General features: G+C 42.8%; 1 protein-coding gene across 1 annotated transcript; it reads left to right on the forward strand.

Moving 5' to 3' along the window:
• The first annotated feature begins 848 nt into the window (after positions 1 to 848).
• MID1IP1 (MID1 interacting protein 1) lies at positions 849 to 3,556 on the forward strand. The gene is made up of 2 exons (XM_016943632.3): positions 849 to 1,518; positions 1,791 to 3,556. Exon 2 carries the CDS (start codon positions 2,055 to 2,057, stop codon positions 2,604 to 2,606), a length of 552 nt encoding a protein of 183 aa, XP_016799121.1. The 5' UTR covers positions 849 to 1,518; positions 1,791 to 2,054; the 3' UTR covers positions 2,607 to 3,556.
• The last annotated feature ends 15,656 nt before the right edge of the window (positions 3,557 to 19,212 follow it).

Genomic DNA, 19,212 nt, shown 5'->3' on the forward strand with positions numbered 1-19,212 from the left:
ACCACGCCCGGCTAATTTTTGTATTTTTAGTAGAGACCGGGTTTCACCATGTTGACCAGGCTAGTCTGGAACCCCTGACTTTGTGATCCGCCCGCCTCGGCCTCCCAAAGTGCTGGGATTACAGGCGTGACCCACCGTTTCAGGCCGAGAAAAGGGATTTAAAATGAGAAGCTTGAATCTTATTGAACATAATTGTAGGACTGCCAGAGAGGACTGGTGGATGAGGAATATGGCAAGGGACATGAGATGGGAAAAATTAAATAGGCTGTGGTTTGGAAGTCTCAAAGTGAAATTCAAGGTGCAAGGCTCTTAAAAGTTAAATCCAGCGATTCGGTACATAGCTTAGGCCCTATTAAATGACCCAGTGCTTTAAGAACTATCTTTTGAAAGGAACACTTCACACAAGCACCCTCAAAAATAATTAGACACCTCCCCATTTCTCTGTTAAATGGTGAAAGACACCCAAGACTAGACCTAACTACTGTCACCCTCTCCTGGCCTCTTGGCAGCCAAAAGGCCACATGGCCCAGGCTCTCCAGCATCACTGTGTAGCCGACTTGGACAAAAATTGACTTCTCCCCATTGCCACTTGCAGATCTCTTCAAAGAATCAGCAGATCTGATAGTGTGCCCCTCTTCATCCCCGGCAACCACTGTTAAAGGAAAGATTGGGAAAGATCCCGCCCCGCCGGGAGGGAGGCAAAAGCCTCTGACGCTCCCCTCCCCCCATAGCTGACCAAGGCCAGGGCCACTGCGGGAGCACCGCACGTCCACGTGCACCCAGCATGCCCGGTCACCCTTTATTACGTAAGAGTCCCAGGATGGAGTTGTACCTGCTGCCGGCCCCTCTTCCCCGACGGCTAATAATAAACCCGGGTTCCTGTTTCCCGGCCGCGGCCACTCCAGATTCGGGGTTGAGGGGCTCACTCTGCAACCAAGGCACGTGCATTCCGGTCATCCCACGCGGGGAGCGCGCGCAAGGCCCGCCCAGCCCCCACATGCCAGCCCCACCCTCCAGTCGGTCCGGACGCCGACGCCTTTTTGACCCTCGCTGTGCCCGGCCCTCCTCAACTGGCCTGCCCAGGGCTTGGTGCTGGCGGGGTCCAGCTGCTCCAATCCCTCCTCCTCTGCTCTGCTCTGCCCTGCCCTGCCCTGGCCTGCCCCGGCGCCCTCCCTCAGCCCGGGTATCAGGCGAGAGGCGGAGCTGGCCCGGCGCGCCCCGCCCCCGCTGTAGAAAGGGCCGGGCGAGTGTTACTCGCGGTCATCCCGGCCTGGGCCTTTTATCTCGGTGCTGCCGGGGGAGGCGGGAGGAGGAGACACCAGGGGTGGCCCTGAGCGCCGGCGACACCTTTCCTGGACTATAAATTGAGCACCTGGGATGGGTAGGGGGCCAACGCAGTCACCGCCGTCCGCAGTCACAGTCCAGCCACTGACCGCAGCAGCGCCCTTGCGTAGCAGCCGCTTGCAGCGAGAACACTGAATTGCCAACGAGCAGGAGAGTCTCAAGGCGCAAGAGGAGGTGGGTGCCCACGCCCCATCGCTGCCCCGGCCAGCTTGGTTGCTTGAGCTCAGGCTTTTCGGAGGGAGAAGTTGTGGTGGTGGTGGGGGGACACCCTTCTCTCCGCGGCCGTAGGTGGGCGAGGAGGTGGGACTCCCCAGCCTCGGGGAGCCACCCAGGCGCCGTCCCGGACGAGCTGTAGCCAGAGAAGGGGGTGCGCGCGGGCAAGGGCGCCAGGCCCCCTAGCAGGGTGAATAATCTAATCTGTTCTTTCGTCCCCGTGTATCAAACAGGCCAGGGCTCGACCCACAGAGCACCCTCAGCCATCGCGAGTTTCCGGGCGCCAAAGCCAGGAGAAGCCGCCCATCCCGCAGGGCCGGTCTGCCAGCGAGACGAGAGTTGGCGAGGGCGGAGGAGTGCCGGGAATCCCGCCACACCGGCTATAGCCAGGCCCCCAGCGCGGGCCTTGGAGAGCGCGTGAAGGCGGGCATCCCCTTGACCCGGCCGACCATCCCCGTGCCCCTGCGTCCCTGCGCTCCAACGTCCGCGCGGCCACCATGATGCAAATCTGCGACACCTACAACCAGAAGCACTCGCTCTTTAACGCCATGAATCGCTTCATTGGCGCCGTGAACAACATGGACCAGACGGTGATGGTGCCCAGCTTGCTGCGCGACGTGCCCCTGGCTGACCCCGGGTTAGACAACGATGTTGGCGTGGAGGTAGGCGGCAGTGGCGGCTGCCTGGAGGAGCGCACGCCCCCAGTCCCCGACTCGGGAAGCGCCAATGGCAGCTTTTTCGCGCCCTCTCGGGACATGTACAGCCACTACGTGCTTCTCAAGTCCATCCGCAACGACATCGAGTGGGGGGTCCTGCACCAGCCGCCTCCACCGGCTGGGAGCGAGGAGGGCAGTGCCTGGAAGTCCAAGGACATCCTGGTGGACCTGGGCCACTTGGAGGGTGCGGACGCCGGCGAAGAAGACCTGGAGCAGCAGTTCCACTACCACCTGCGCGGGCTGCACACTGTGCTCTCAAAACTCACGCGCAAAGCCAACATCCTCACTAACAGATACAAGCAGGAGATCGGCTTCGGCAATTGGGGCCACTGAGGCGTGGCGCCCGTGGCTGCCCAGCACCTTCTTCGACCCATCTCACCCTCTCTCATTCCTCAAAGCTTTTTTTTTTTTTTTCCTGGCTGGGGGGCGGGAAGGACAGACTGCAAACTGGGGGGCTGCGTACGTGCAGGAGGCGCGGTGGGGCTGCGTGGAGGAGGGGGCCACGTGTGAGAGAGAAGAAAATGGTGGCCGGAGATGGGAGGGCCCAAGGAACCTCCTGGGAGGGGGCCTGCATTCTATGTTGGTGGGAATGGGACTGGGCTGACGCCCTGCATTCAGCCTGTGCCTTTCCTGGGGTTTCTTTTCTGTTCTTTTCGGAGGAGAGGGCCCGAGAAGGGGCCATACCAGGGCGCGGCGCTGGGTTGCCACACTTGGGAAAGCAGCCCGGAGCTGGGTGCTGGGGAAGGCGGGGCGCGTAGCCTCCCGCCGCCCTGCGGTTGGGCCGGTGGAGGCCCAGGCGTTGCTAGGATTGCATCAGTTTTCCTGTTTGCACTATTTCTTTTTGTAACATTGGCCCTGTGTGAAGTATTTCGAATCTCCTTCTTGCTCTGAAACTTCAGCGATTCCATTGTGATAAGCGCACAAACAGCACTGTCTGTCGGTAATCGGTACTACTTTATTAATGATTTTCTGTTACACTGTATAGTAGTCCTGTGGCACCCCCACCCCATCCCTTTCGTGCCACTCCCGTCCCCACCCCCACCCCAGTGTGTATAAGCTGGCATTTCGCCAGCTTGTACGAAGCTTGCCACTCAGTGAAAATAATAACATTATTATGAGAAAGTGGACTTAACCGAAATGGAACCAACTGACATTCTATCGTGTTGTACATAGAATGATGAAGGGTTCCACTGTTGTTGTATGTCTTAAATTTATTTAAAACTTTTTTTAATCCAGATGTAGACTATATTCTAAAAAATAAAAAAGCAAATGTGTCAACTAAATTGGACAAGCGTCTGGTCCTCATTAATCTGCCAATGAATGGTTTCGTCGTTAAATAAAAATCAATTTAATTGATTTACTAGCAAAAGTAAATTTTGTGTTCTCTCTGGTATTTCATGGTGGTGGATATTCATCTGTGCAAGTATTTAGCTTTGTTTGGGAACTAGGTACTGACAAAATTTACTTCCAAACTTTATTTCTAATTCAGTACCAAGATAAGACCATACATCTCAACAAAAAGTTCAGAAATATTTAAAATATTTGGGAAGGTACATATATTGTATCTTTCAACCAATTTGGCTAACTTATTGGAGTGCGTAATTAACATTTTGAAATTTTTAAGAAGCTCAAGCACAAGCTAAAGTGTTTTGAGGCATAAAAACAAGGCTGAAATTTCACTTGGTTACTGAGAAGTGAAAATTAGAAGGGAAGACCAGCTAATCGTAGTGCACACACCTTACAGGTTTTTATGTTTATCTGAGTAGACATTTAAATGCATTACAACATGATCGATGACTTATTTCACTAGTTCCAAAAGGGGCTAAGCTTTGTTGAGCGGCGTCCAGTAATGCTTCCAGTTTTTCAGTGAGCCAGTCTGCAATTGTGGACAGCAGTTCTGATCAAGGCTGCTGTGGAGCCCTTGGGAATGCTTAGATGCCATTATGATGCTCTGCTGGGATGGTGGGAAAGGTAAAAGAATGTGCTCTGCATATTCTTTATTTCATTATTTGTTTTGGGGTATAAATGTCAGATCAACTTGTAGAAGTCATGAGGCATTCTCTAAGCTCGTAGGGCTTGAATTTAAAATACATATAAGTTAGCAATCTTAAAAAACAAGCAAAATGTTTTGTGGTGCTGGCGGGCAGGGGCAGTTCAAGTCTATCAGCTTTTAGCAGCAGTGAAAAAAAATGTGGAAGTGTCAAGATGGGTGCTTGCCAGCTGCCAGAGAAAGTTAATCTTTAATTTGTATAAAGATAAGCTAGGCAGCACCAAAAGTAAGGCATACAGCCTCTTGTCTCGTGTCCCCTTTAAAATATCAAAGTGCAAGCAAAAAATAAAGGAAACTGAAAAAAAGAAAAAAGCTGCATGGTAGAAACACAAAGACTTTCAAAGACTTTGGAGCCAGAAACTGTGCAAATCCTCTTGCCACTAATTGTGTGCATTTAACTTCATGCCTGTTGCCACATTAGTAATCAGGCATAAAAATAACTACACTGCTTCATGGAGTTGCAGTGAGAATTAAATGAGATTATATATAAAGTGTTTGAGGCTTAAAATTTTCTTCAGGCACTGCTGAAATGCTTTACAAGTTTCTCTCTTTTTTGATGTTTACAGTGATTACATTTATCTAAGCGACTTTCATACATGTTCAGTTTTAACATATTGACTACTCTGACAAATATGCTTAAAAAAAGCAATAACATTATAGAGTTAATGCAGAGTCCTAAGGATAGTCTAGTAGCCACTAAGTTTTTTCTGAAGTCTTCACTTTAGATGCTGTTATTTCTAGCACAAGCAAGCAGAGTCTTTCATATGCTTACACACTGGAGTCTTTGGTTGCTACCATTATCAGCTGGCTTGCAAACCAGAAGCCAACCATTTTAGGAATGCTTTAAGTGAACAACATGCAAACCCCAGGGATGGAAAAAACCCTAAGAATGCCCAATTATGAGCATTTACAACCATCACAACTGTGGCTGAAGACTATGCCCTTCTGAAATGAGATCTTAAAGCAGTATAGTTTGAAACAAAAGGTTTTAGCAAAAAAATGACATATGCACAATTTCTCCACCACTTTGTGTGAGTCAACCATTTAGTTAACTTTTCCACTTGAAAAAATGCAATAGAAAACCGGACACCATGTTTCACTATCTCAGTTAATATTCACAATTACAGTGGCTACAACTCGGAAACGGCATCACCAATGCTGCCCAGAGTCACTTTATATTGAAATTAAGTTCTTTACACCAATTAAATGGTTGTTTACAACCACTGGCTAGTGTACACAGGAAATAAAATTTCTAGATTGGGGGGGGAAACAAATGCTGCTCCAATCATCTCATCTGCTGCTTCTGTTCCTCAATTCATGCTTAAAAACCTTTCATGCTACTCTTGGTTTTGTCCGTTTGCTTGCCTGTGGGGGTTTGGGCCTGCTGACCTGCACATTTCTCTCTTAAACTAAATGTTGTTTCATGTCTCCATTTCTGCCCCCACCCTACATTCTTCGTGAATATATGAGGCTTAGGACAATATGTCCATTTTAAGGAAAAGCATAATTTTAATTGCATACGTGAAGCAACAAGTAAATTATTTCCTTTTTCAAAGCCATGAAGGAGAACTTGACTTAAAACCAAAATTAAATAAATAAATAAAAATAAAAAAATCACAGTTTGGGCAAGTGATAGCAAGAACTTTGGGGACATTCACTGAAAGTTGTTTTTGGAATATTATTGCAGTATATATAATACAGAAAAGTACATGTAGATAGCAAAACTAAACTCTAAAGAGTTATCAATTATTAACTTTATTTTTGAAAATATTTCTTCATGTAAGAGACTTTTTATATGTAAACAGTGATTCTGACCTAGGAGTAATGATGCTCGCTGTTAAAGAGCATTGGGATATTTATGAACCAATAAGGTTTCCGGGCCCAGTAAGTACTATTCCACTAGTGGTAACTACTATTTTATTCCAGATCAGTTTGTGAAACAAAATTAGGACAAATTCCCAAAAGATTTACCAGTTAAAATTTTGCAAGCTATTGAAAATTTTGCTTAACCTCTGAGGTAAACAATAAGTGACTTCATATTTTCAGGTCTTTCCTGAGGAATCTCAAAGTCACTTATAGATTTTATGAGTTGAATAAAGTTGAATTTTAAGAATCGAATACAATGTGTGGCATACCCCTCAGAGAGCTCTCAGAGATACTGTTGCTCTCTGACAGTGCCCATCTCCATGGCAGTTTATGACTAAAGGGAAGGCACAGATAGATGAACTGGGCAAAAAGGAACAGCGTAGATTGCAATTGATTACCCTCCAGATATTTACATTTGATAAGAATGTAAGAATTTTTTACATCAAAATCTTGTACCAAAGCTTCTGAGAAGGCCTGGTTTTGCCCCTAAACACAGCTTTCTGCTTTGTTCACATGGGGATTTTCATGTTTTACATTTATACAATGTTTCTTAGTGGTCTGGCCTAATTTACTCTTTCTGTGAACCTGAAAACAGTTTGTTAGAGAGCATGCCATAATTACTCTTTTGACCAACTTGAAAACTAGCCTGCTGTTGACAATTTTTTTAATTTTTAAATGAAGGTTATTGGCATTTGCATATGCCTCATCATTTCCCCTTATTTTTAGTTACTGAGCAAAAATCATTTGAAAAATAGTGCCTCTCCTCTCTCCCTTTCTCTCTTTCTCTCTCTTTGTCTCTCTCCCTCCCCCGGTCCCTTCCTCCCTCTGTTCTGCATTGCCAACGGTTCTCAGATGTTTGCAAATTGGACACAGTTCTGGTGGATTCAGAGCTCAAATCTCAAACAATGTACCTTTTTCCCCAAAGCTATTTATCTTTTGATGGTACATCTAGTACATTTTTACCAATCATTGCATCTTTCTTTGATTTATTTTGAAGAGTTTTGGATACAATAATGACAGAAGGAATGTTTTCTTTTAAAGTTTTGGAGATAATGTTTTGCTCCCAACTAATAAAAAAACTTGATTGCAAGTTTTTGAAAACTCTAAAGATGTAGCATATTGGATTTGTTTCTTAAAATTAATTACTAGTCTTTTTAAAGTTGAAAAGTTTATGTAGCTTCTAATCAAGGCTAAATTGCTTAATTACTAAAATAATTTAAACTTAAAATTATTTATTTTTTCTTTTAAGGCCAGGCATAGTCTTTTTTTTTTTTTTAATAACTCAAGGAAATGTAAAGATTGTTCTTGAGTCACTTCGAACACTTTCACTAGGCCTCTAGCTAGTTTACTTGGAGCTGTGTAGTACTTTCTGATAGGTGGTGGACATGATGGTAATGTATTACCAACAACTGTTTTTGTCTCTGAAAACTAGTATTATCTTTTGACTCATGCAAATCTCATGCCCAGGACTCTCCACTATACAAGACCCCAACTCTGACTGTCGTAAGGCCTTGCCACTCTCCATGGGGCAGAGAATCCTCAGAGCCAAAGGAATGTCCAGAACTGTGTCCCTACTTCTAGACCACACTCTGGGCACTTGGATACCCAGAGTTCCCTGTCCAAATGGCTCTGATCCCATTCCAGGGATTTCATAGGCATCTGTCCTGGGTGTATTCTCCAGTGGTAGATGAGCTGCTGACGTGTGCACCCCTAGGCCTGGGGCTTGGTGGGGAGCTGTGGATGGAGCTTGGACATGCAGACTGGGCTGTCCATATTTGTGCATACAAGGCCTTTTGTGGTGCAGAATGGATCTTTTGGTAGGAAGATAAGGAGATGGAGCAGAGGCTGGAGACTCCTGTTTTGTTCTCTTGCCCTATCTCCCTGAGTTTCAGGACAAACAAAGGGGTTGAAGACTGCAGAAAGGAAACAAGAGCAGCTCAAGCTTTAAGGTCTTTTTTGGTTTCAACAAATGAGGATTCCATGCTTTTTCTCCCTATTTCCCACATACCTCAGGAGTCACCTTGCTCCACTGAAGAATCATATTTAATTAATAAAATGTTGATTGAGGAAAATAAAACCCACATCTGTATACAGAACTCTTCCAGCTGCTATTCAGTGCTTGAATAGTGGTGATTGCAGCAAAGGTAGTTATTCTGGACTCAGATACATCTTCCCTACAACCATGAGGATTTCACCTCCCCAAATAGTCTTTCATCTTTTTTCTTTTTTTCTTGATTGAGTTAGCTGTTTTCTTTTTGTGTTAAAAGTCTTGGTCAAGTTAAAGCAGAAAATGGAGAGTTGTGCATCTGTCGAAAGAAATCCCCTAAAACCACGACTATCTTATCAATCCTTCCTGTTTTGGCATTCTGTACTTTAAAGAGAAACATTTTTTTTTTGTAACTTCCAGTGCTTTTTGTTATATTTTATTACTTCTTTGTCTATTCTTCCAGAATGCTTTGCCTAGCAGTTTTCAAAACATATCTGCCAAGGTGCCCAATTTGAATAATCCCAGACCGGTAAGAATTTGGATTGTAGAATATCCTAATCACCCAGTTAAGAACAGGATTGCACATGAGAACTTTCTGACCTTGGACTGTCTAGAGAACACTTTCTCCACCATGGTTACATGCACGGTAGATAATAAGACTAGGAAATCACTAGCAAAACATAGAAACCAGTTCTTTATTTTACCTAGCACAATAAACAATGTTGGAGGTGGGGCATTTTCTAAAATCTATTTTACTTTTCAATATCAATATTACTGGTGTTGATATGTGCACTTTTATCAATGAGCATTCAGTTGAAACTGGACATGATTCATTTGATGTTGTCAAAAATAGAAACTAACTTTGTGGGGTTGTTTTTTTTTTTTTCCTCCTTTTGAATACCACACTGCTGAGGTAAAGAATGTCATAGCTTGTGGGCGAGCTCAATAGGGCCAATTAAAACCTGGCTACTCTTCCACCATTTTGAAATACCTGACAGAACTTGCTGGGGCCTTGTTTCTCCCTTCTTAGATACCTAATTGAGGAGATTTCCTGTTTGGTAGTCGAGGAAAGATGAAAACGAAAGTACCACATTGCTGGTTCTGACCAAGGTATTTAAAATTGTCCAGTTGTTCACAACGCAATATTAATTTTAACCCTGCTTTAAAAAATGAAATGTAGACATTGTGAAAGAATACATACATGTTCTATAGTAGCCAAAGTATGTGTAGAATGCAAGGAGTGTGGTTAGTGTAGTTTAGCCATTCAAAAGAAGGTGTAGTATTTTATAACATCTAATTGACATTGCAGCTTATAACTCACAGATGCTTTGAGGATATAATTTTGTTTCTGTTGTGATAAGTGCTTGTTGATAATTTCTTCATAGCTTAAATGTTTTTGGGGAAGTGCCAATTTAGATGGTTAAATCTTGTGTTGGGGTCTGGGAGGAATCTCAAGAACCAGCAGCCCTTTTCTTCTAGTGGGTTTGGGAGCAGAAGAAAATGCCTGCTCCCTGCAGCCATATTGGCTCCATGTGGAAAAAGGGAGGCACCAAGACAAGCCTGTCTAATATAGTCTTTCCAAATTTTCCAGATGTGGTTCTTCACTCCCCCATCCTGGGTCAGTGTGAGTAACAGGAGTGATGGAGAAAGGCAAAATATGTTTCAGGACATTCCTGGCCATTGGAAACCTGAAGAGTGGGGAGAAATTGTTCTCTTCTGATAGCCAGCTGTGATACCTTTTTCTCTGACTCGAAAGGCAACAAATATTAAGTAGAAGCATATGAAATTGCCATTTTTGTTGATCAACCAACATGGTCATTTTGTTGGTCAACCAAAATGGTTGAATACTCCCTGATTTCAGCAGTTAGATACCCCTCTTGTGGGTGTGCTATAGTATTTTCCCATCATTTTATGAAACTATTTTTCACTAACTCAGAGTTGGCCTGATGTTGAGGTAGAAGGGGTAGGGGACAAAAGGAGATAGGGGGTGGGGCAGGGAGGATATTATATAAAGGAGACAAATAGAATGGAAGAAAGAGGAGGATATACAGATAAAGCGAGGGAATGAAAAAGTGGCAGAGAGTCTGTGGCAAATTGTATTTTCTAAAACTGGATGCAAAGTTATTTCCAACCCTACATGTACTTCTACAACCTTGCCACCTTCCTTCAAGAGGTAGAATCTCTGTCTCCACCAATCAAATTTAGGTGGGGCTTTGTGGGCTGTCTTGACAAAATGAATGTGGCTGTCACTTCCAAGGCCAGGCTATAAAAGGTGGTATATCATCCTCTTGTATGAGATGTGTGACTCAATATTGAGATGCTGGCTCTTGGAACCCAGCTACCATGCTGGAGGAAGCCCAAGCCACATAGAGAGGCCACCTGTAGGTATTCCAGCAGACAGCACCACTGAGGTCCTAGCCAACAGGCACTATCAACTGCTAAACATGTGAGGATGCCTTCAAATGATTCTAGCCCCCAGCTTTCAAGCCACCCCAGTTGATGCCAAGTAGAACAGAGACAAGCTGTCCCCGTTGAGCCCTGCCCAAATTTCAGACTTATGTGCAAAATATTTTTATTCTTTAAACCACTGAGTGGTTTGTTACACAGCAATGGATAACTGGAACAGAGACATTTTTTCCAGATTTCAGGAGAGTGTAGAACTAAATGGAAACAATTGAAAGTAGAATGTAATCTATGGAGCAGGATCTGTTCTATCTCATTTACCTGAGTAGCCACTTATAATAAACCTGGAACCTTTGGAAACATTTATCTAATGGCTGGCATTGAGAACAGAAGGATTTGAAGTGATGGATGATGAGAGAGGTGCTCAAAGTAACATTTTACAATGCTGTGAAAACTCAGCATGGTAGGCAGAATAATGGCCCACCACAGATGTCCATATTCCATTCACTGGAACCTGTGAGTATGTTATCTTGCGTGGCAAGGGATAATTAAGGTTGCAGATGTGATTAAGGTTGTTAATCGCCTGACCTTCTGATAGGGAGATCATCCTGGATTATGGCCTTGTATGGGTCCTTGATGGACCCAATGTAATCACAAAGTCCTTTAAAAGATGGAAGTAGGAGGCAGAAGAGTCAAAATCAGAAGGATGTAGCATGAGAATGACTCCATTTGCCATTTCTGGCTGTGAAGATGGAAGAAGGGGCCATGAGCCAAGAAATGTAGGCAGCCTCTAGAAGCTGGAAAAGGCAAGAAAACATTCTCCTCAAAGCCTGGAGAAGGCGTGCAGCCTTGCCAACACCTTGATTTTAGCCCAGTGAGACCCATTCTAGACTTCTGACCTCCAGAACTGTTAGATAATAATCTTGTGTTGTTTTAAGCCACCATGTTAGTGAGAATTTCCTGCAGAAGCAATAGGAAACTTATTTTAGTTTTCTATTGGTATCTAGCATATGGCCAGGAAACAAAAAGGTTATATATTCTTGGCACCTAATCCATTTGTTGCCTTTTGGATGGTTAAAATAGAATTTCTAGCACAACAACCTGTTGAAACAGTACTAAAAGGTCCTTTTTGTCTTGTTTTGTGAAGGAAACTTGATTTTTCTTTTAAGCTCTAATCTTGGTGACAGTGGCTCTGCATAAAAAGATACTACTTATGGTGCTGTCATTGTATTACTAAAAACCTTGCTTCAAATATAGCAGCACTATTTATTATGTATTTGTGATTAAGATCTTAGACCCAACTTCTCTTTCTTCATGCACCATTCTTACTTCTTTCCTTTCAAAACATTTTGTGATTCTTTTGTGTAGCATTTATTTCTGTAGCCTCCATTTCATTATTATTTTTGTTTTTTATTGCCATATAATTGCACATAATAAATGCACAGATATTACATATATAGTTTAAGTTTTGATAAATGCATACAGCCATGACTAACACCTCAATCAAAGTACAGAACATAACCTTCACTTTAAAAAAGTTACTGCATCTTTCTTTCTTTCTTTCTCTTTCTTTCTTTCTTTCTGTCTGTCTCTCTCTCTCTCTTTCTTTTTCCTTCTTCTTTTCTTTTTTTTTTTCTTTTTTCCCGAGATGGAGTCTCACTCTGTTGCCCAGGCTGGAGTGCAGTGGCGCAATCTCGGCTCACTGCAACCTCCTCCTCCCGGGTTCAAGCAATTCTCCTGCCTCAGCCTCCCGAGTAGCTGGGATTGCAGGCATGCACCACCACACCCAGCTAATTTTTGTATTTTTAGTAGAGATGGGGTTTCACCATGTTGGCCAGGCTGGTCTTGAACTCCTGACCACATGATCTGCCTGCCTTGGCCTCCCAAAGTGCTGGGATTACAGGCATGAGCCACGCGCCTGGCCTTTTTTTTTTCTTTTTCCTTTTTTTTTTTTTTTTTTTGAGACAGAGTCTTGCTCTGTCACCCAGGCTGGAGTGCAGTGGTGTTACCTCGGCTCACTGCAACCTCCGCCTCCCAGGTTCAAGTGATTCTCCTGCATCAGCTCCCCAGCTAGCTGGGATTACAGGTGCCCGCCACCACACCCTGCTAATTTTTTGTATTTTTAGTAGAGACAGGGTTTCACCGTGTTGGCCAGGCTGGGCTCGAACTCCTGACCTCAGTCAGGGTGATCCACCTGCCTCGGCCTCCCAAAGCACTAGGATTTCAGGCATGAGCCACTGCACCCAACCCCCGCATGTTCCTTTCTGATCAATCATCCTCCTCACCCCATCTCCCACACAACCACTGTTCTGATTTTTGTCCTCATATAATTAGTTTTGGCGGTTCTTGAACTTCATATTAAGAGAGTCATACAGTGTGTTCTCTTTGATGTCTTGCTTCTTTCACTCAACATAATATTTTTGAGATTTACCCATGTTCTTGCATAAGTCAGTAGTTCATTCCTTTTTATTGCTGAGTAGTTTTCTATTTTATAAACGTCCATGACGTGTTTATTCATTCTTTTGTTGATGGACATTAAAGTTGTTTTCCTTTTTTTTTTAGCTATCATGCACAAAGCTGTAAATAATATTCTAGTGCAAGCCTTTCTTTCTTGTTTTTGATAAATGCATAGAAGTGAGACTGCTAGTTCAAAAGATAGGTATATATTTAACTTTATAAGAAACTTCTTTAAATGAAAAACCTTACACAAATTAAATTTAGCAGAGTTTAATTGAGCAGAGAATGATTTGTGAATCAGGCAGCCCCTGAACCAGAAAGGGTTCATTCAGAGAGACTGGTGCGCTGCCGAGTGGTTGAAGATTTGTGGACAGAAAAAGGAAAGTGATGTTCAGAAAATGGAAGTGAGGTACAGAAACAGCTGGATTGGTTACAGCTTGGTGTTTGCCTTATTTGAGCACAGTTTGAACAGTTGGCCACCTCTGATTGGCCAAAACTCGGTGATTGGCAGGAGAGTAGGTTGCAGTCAGTTTACACATCCAGTTAGGTTACAGTTCACTATGTAAAATCTTTAGCCTGAACTTAAAATGTGTCAGGAAGCAGCTTTAGGCTAAACTTAATTTAACACTGCCAAGGAGTTTTCCACAGCTGTTACAACATTTACCCTCTCACCAGCAATGTTTGAAAGACGCAGTTGTGCAGCCCCTTTGTTGATTAGTGGCTCCTCACCATTGATTCCTTACCATTGGGACCTAGTACTCCTGGCTCTCATTGAATGGTGATGAGTTAGTCTGGAATGCAGCATAAAACCTTTTCAAAGGAGGGAAGCATATTAGATATTGTCTCAGTGAACATAAGGATCATAATAAGAGAAGTGGTGTTTGCTAGTTGTCAATTAAATATGAGGGCCAGGGAAGGCAGAAAAAAGAAATCCTTGAGGAAGGAGCTTCTTTTCTTTCACCTGATTTGTTCTTTAAGGCTTTATAAGACACTGCAACTAATTTCTGGATTGTTCTGACTGGTTATTTAATCTGTAGATTTTCCAGGCCTTTCTTTCTCCTCTTTTTTCTACCTTCATTTACTTCACTGCTTGTTAGTATATGCACTGATGAAAACTCACACTAAAAGCTTTAGATTCTTGTTGATAACACTCATAAAGACTTGTAAAGACCATAAACTCAAACTCAAAGCAATCATTCCTGAACTAGGCCCTGCAGGAATTGGGAAAGAGGCTAAAGGAACTGGACTGGCTCCCATCCCCCTCCCCTCCCCACTGCGATTCTGGGAGGCAGAGTAAACAGGAAGTGGGGTATGAGGGGGAGGAGTAGCTGGGAGAGACACTCCAGAACAGTCTGCACATGCTCAAGGCAAACTCAGAAGGAACAAAGTTTTAAAACAAAGGCCCAATCCCTCCCTCTCTCCCTTCTCTCTTTCCTTCCTTCCCTCCTCAGCCTGTTAAGGTGCAGTGGAATCAAATGCAAGAACTCAGATGTGGTTCCAGGAATTTTCAAGCTCACTGCAAAGACGGAGTGTAGACAAACAATTTAGCAATACCATGAGAGAGATAATGGAGTTATGCTGGGCTCGGGGAACATGCAGGAGGAAGCTTGCAAGGTCAAAGAGTCTTCACAGAAGTGGTACTTCATTCAGCAAATATTTATTTAGCACCTACTTACTATATGCCAGGCACTGGGCTATGTGCTGGCAATGATAGTGAACATTACACAGTCTGTACCTTAAAATGCTTATTGTCCAGAAGAGGTTACAAACAAGCAAAGAGGTAGTTACAATGCAGCCTAATAACTGCTATGATGGCTGGGTGCTGAATACTCAGGAAGGGCCCCAAATGAGGACTAGGGTTTGAGGAACCATCTCTTGGCAAGTAACCTCTGTGCTGAGATCTGGGGGAACAGTGTGGATTAACTAGGTAACAATGAGGTTGGAATGGATTCTCTGGGGCTGTGTCTAAGAGCCTGGGAGCAGCGATGGGCAGAGGGTGAGAGAGGAAGGCAATACATGAGCAGAAGCAACATTATGAAGAAGGCTTAAAAATGTGTGAAAGACCTGCTTCCTGATAGTATGTGCTGAGAAGGACACATCACTTCTGCCAAACATGCATAACCTAAATTTAATCACGAGGAAACATCAGGCAGATCCAAATTGAGAGGAATTCTACAAAATATCTGATCTATTCTCTTCCAGAATGTCAAGATCATGAAAGGTAAAGACAGAACTGTTCTAGGAGAAATAGACACTTAAAGAGATAGGAAAATGGAATGCAGTATGTAACACTGGATTAGATCTTGGACCAGAAACATCAACATCTATATGTATATTTACACCTCTTTTGCTATAAAAGACATAATTTGCTTAATTGAAAAATATGAGTAAAGTCTGTATTAAATAATGATATTGTAGCAATGCTAATTTTCTGATTTTGATCATTGTACTGCAATTGTGACAGTTATTTTTCTCATTTAGGGGAAGATATACACTGAAGTATTTATGGGTACAGGGCATTGTGTTTGCAATTTATTCTCAAATGATTCAGAAAGAAAGCAATGAGAGGGAGAGAAGTAAAATTAGATATTTGGGTGAGGGGTATATGGACAGTTTTTGGCACAGTTCCTGCAAATTTTCTGTAAGCCAGAAGTTATTTCAAAACAAAAAGTTTTAACAAACTGTGCTCAGTACTTTATTCAAGGACAATAGGAAGTGGTAGGCCATTGGAGGGAGCTGTGCTTAGAAAGATGTCTCATGCTGCAAGGTTCAATCCAGGGAAGACTCATCACCAATTTGAAGGCTCTTATAATAATGCAAGTGAGAAATGATGCTGACCTCAAACAAAGTGGTGGCTGTGGACAAAGAAGTGGATAGATAAATGAGATAGTTAGGAAGTAGAAATCAAAGCACATGATGGGACTTTATGGAGATTTTAGAGAGAGAAGAGTCAAGGGTGGCCTTTGGGATTCTTCCTGGGTGACTGAGTAGGTCTATGTCGAATGCGTGAGATAGCACTAAACAAAAGAGTAGATTTTAGAGGGAAGGATGGTTTTAGTTTTAGACATTATCCCCAAACTAGCTCTGGCTGCAGCCTTTCTTATCTAAGTTGATGACAACTCCATCCTTTGCTCAGGCTTAAAACTTTGGAGACACCCTTGATTCCTCTCTTTCTCACAATCCACGTTCAATTTGTCAGGAAATTTTGTTGGCTCTGCCTGCAGAAAATATCAAACATCTGACACTTCTCACCACCTCCACTGATACTATGCTAGTTCAAACCACCATGATATTTCACCTGATCTCTTTGCATCTATGCTTTTCCTCTACAGTGGCCAGATGGATGTCACTATTTTAGAAGTGATATGTCACTCCTCTGATCCAAACCCTGCACTGATGCCTCATATCTTTCAGTGTAAACGCCTTCCAAAGGCCTTCCAGACCCTTCGCAGAATGGCTTCAGTACTGCTCTGATCTTATCTCACACTCTTCCTCTTGTTTCCTCTGTTTCAGCCACATTGATGCCCCATGCTCCAGCCCTTGAGCCCTTGCTCTTGCTGCTCTCTTTTCTGGAACATTCTTTTCCCAGATATCAAAGTAACAGAAAACCCCAAAATAACAAATACTTAAACAAGATATAATTATTTCTCACTCTTCGATAAAGAAAATGTGAAGTTAAGCTATCTGGGAGTGCTATTGTGGCCCTGTGGTGTGCCATCCAGCCCTGGGCTCAGAAATTTATGCTTCCATAGCCTCAGTACCTCTCCTTAAGGATATTTCATGGCACAAGATAGATGCTGGAGCTCAGGATATTACGTCTATGTTTCAAGCTGCCAGCAGAACAGGTAGAAAGAAACAGAGGAGTACTAAGTAGTTGCTTTCAATTGAGACAGTTCCATCATAAGCAGCAACTTACTCACAACTGATAATTTAAAGGCCTTTGGAAGGAATTTGGCTTTTACATTGAGAAACTGTATTTAGTTGCTATGAAGGCTGGGACATGCAGTTGTTTAAACAGGTGGCAACAAGCCCTGATAAAAATTAAAGTTGTGTTACTAAGGAGAAAGAGGAGACTGGATATTGGCATAGGTAGCTAGTAGTGTTTGCCATAGATCTTTTGTTTTTCATTTTGATGGTCTCACCATTCCCGTATCCCCTGACAGCATGACCACAGGGTCTGGTTCCATGTGACCCATCTTCACTGTGGGAAATGGGTGGTGGGTAGCCTGGGTTTTGAGCCACACTGGTGAGGTAGTAGGAAGAAACGACAGGCTAGGGTAGAGGATGTGGGAAGCCTGGACATGTAGGAAATGGGAGGAGAAATAAATGCAGGAATGAGGGCTCTGCTCTTTGATTAATTAAAGCTAAACTGAAGTTTTAATCTTGCTCCTGATGTTTATGCTTGTTTCTTTTTCCTCTGTAACCATAAACACTCAGGGTGGTCTCTTGGTGATTTAGCATGACAAGACCTAGTTGTTCTGCTGGGCCTGGGTATGAAATCTGTCCATGTTCAGAGTTTCTAATATTTTTCATTCTATTTTCATTTTCATTGCAGGGAAGGACATTGATAATGCTTTCTATCCATGTGTGAAGTTTTGCTGCAAAGAGGTAAAAAGGACTTACAATTACAGTATATTTCAATAATATATTTTCTGAGGCATAAACTTTTGTGGGACAGAAATATGTACTAAATTTATTTATTTTAATAAACTAGCAGAATTAAAGGATTGCAGGAATTAAAACAACTAAAACCCAAGCGATCATTTCCTAGAATTTGGCGTGTCCATAAATAACTTTTAAAAACAAGGCAAAATATACATATTACAATATATCTCATAGAAAAGACTTTAGGGATATCCAACATTCTCCAACCACTGGTCATCTCTGCCTGAGTGACAGGAGGACTCTTATTTTTTGTTGTCTCATTTTAAAATTATTGATTTGTATAATTTTTAAATGTACATAAAGCCCCACCCTTAAACCCAAGGCAGGACAAATAGCTAAGGGATGATGAATATTACTCAATGAGGAGGCAGCTAACACGTGAATGCTTTTGCGGGACACAAGCCATGCAGCCTGTGGCACTGCAGTGGTGGCACATGTGTTGGAGGTAAGGGGAGCCCCTACTTATCCCAACTCTTGAGTTACCAAGAAACTCTGTTCTAACTTGGTACAAACCAACTTTGGGGGAAGTGTGGTATGGTCAAATAGTTTCCTATTCTATTGTAGGGGTAATGGCTAAGCAGAGGCCCCTGTGTTTTTCTAATAAAAAGCCCAGGGCACAATAATCAGATTGTTGCCAACCCAAATAATTAGTTCTAACATTTCCGACTTACCTATTTTGAGAAAGACTGGAGGAAGAATAGAGATCTTTAAGGTGACGAACACTTGGAAATGAAGATTCTTCTAAACCTCTAAGGCAACAGTAATATGGACACCTGGCAAAACATTTAAATGTATGTTAAGTATTTAGCAAAATAGGAAGGTAAAGGATGGGGATTAAATACTGAACTGTGGAGAAATGGAGACAGAGAAGATGAGACAGCACGATTGGTGTAGAAGGCAGCTCTCATGATGGCAATGAGACTGTGAGGAGCACAGCATAGCTGAGTAGGATGAGCCTGCTGTTCAGGAAAGGGAGGGAGTCTATGCACATGGTCAGAGCCATGGTCTATGAGACTAGAGGAAGGGAGAGAGTCTATCTCAACATGTTTTTGTCTGGAAGATGCCTCTCAGAAAGGTAGAAATAAAGGTCTTGATGTCTGGTTTTTTGTTTTTTTTTTTTTATTTTTGTAAGATCAAACACATTCCTACCTCAGCAAGCTAATTCCTTTCCCAAAGATGTGTTTGTAGTTCTGTGGAAATAGCCTAATTCTGTGATATAATGCCTGGTAGGAATTCTAGCCTTTTCTCTATAAAGGTCAGTTTCTCACTAGCAGTTCTTCTCTCATGGAAACGGAGATCTGATGATTATTCCAAGAGAAAATAATTGTCTATATTTGTTGATTTAAGCATTTTGCCAAAAGAAACCATTTCTTCTCTCAATTGAGAAAATGGTCTCATCTAAAAAATCATTATTTAATATGGTAGAAATTTTCATTTCAAGATGAGACTATGATTCTGTGCATTCATGGGCACCATGTCTTGATAGGTCATGACAACATGAGCATCCGTGT

Source organism: Pan troglodytes, chromosome X, assembly GCF_028858775.2.
Source record: "Pan troglodytes isolate AG18354 chromosome X, NHGRI_mPanTro3-v2.0_pri, whole genome shotgun sequence".
Lineage (NCBI taxonomy): Eukaryota > Metazoa > Chordata > Mammalia > Primates > Hominidae > Pan > Pan troglodytes.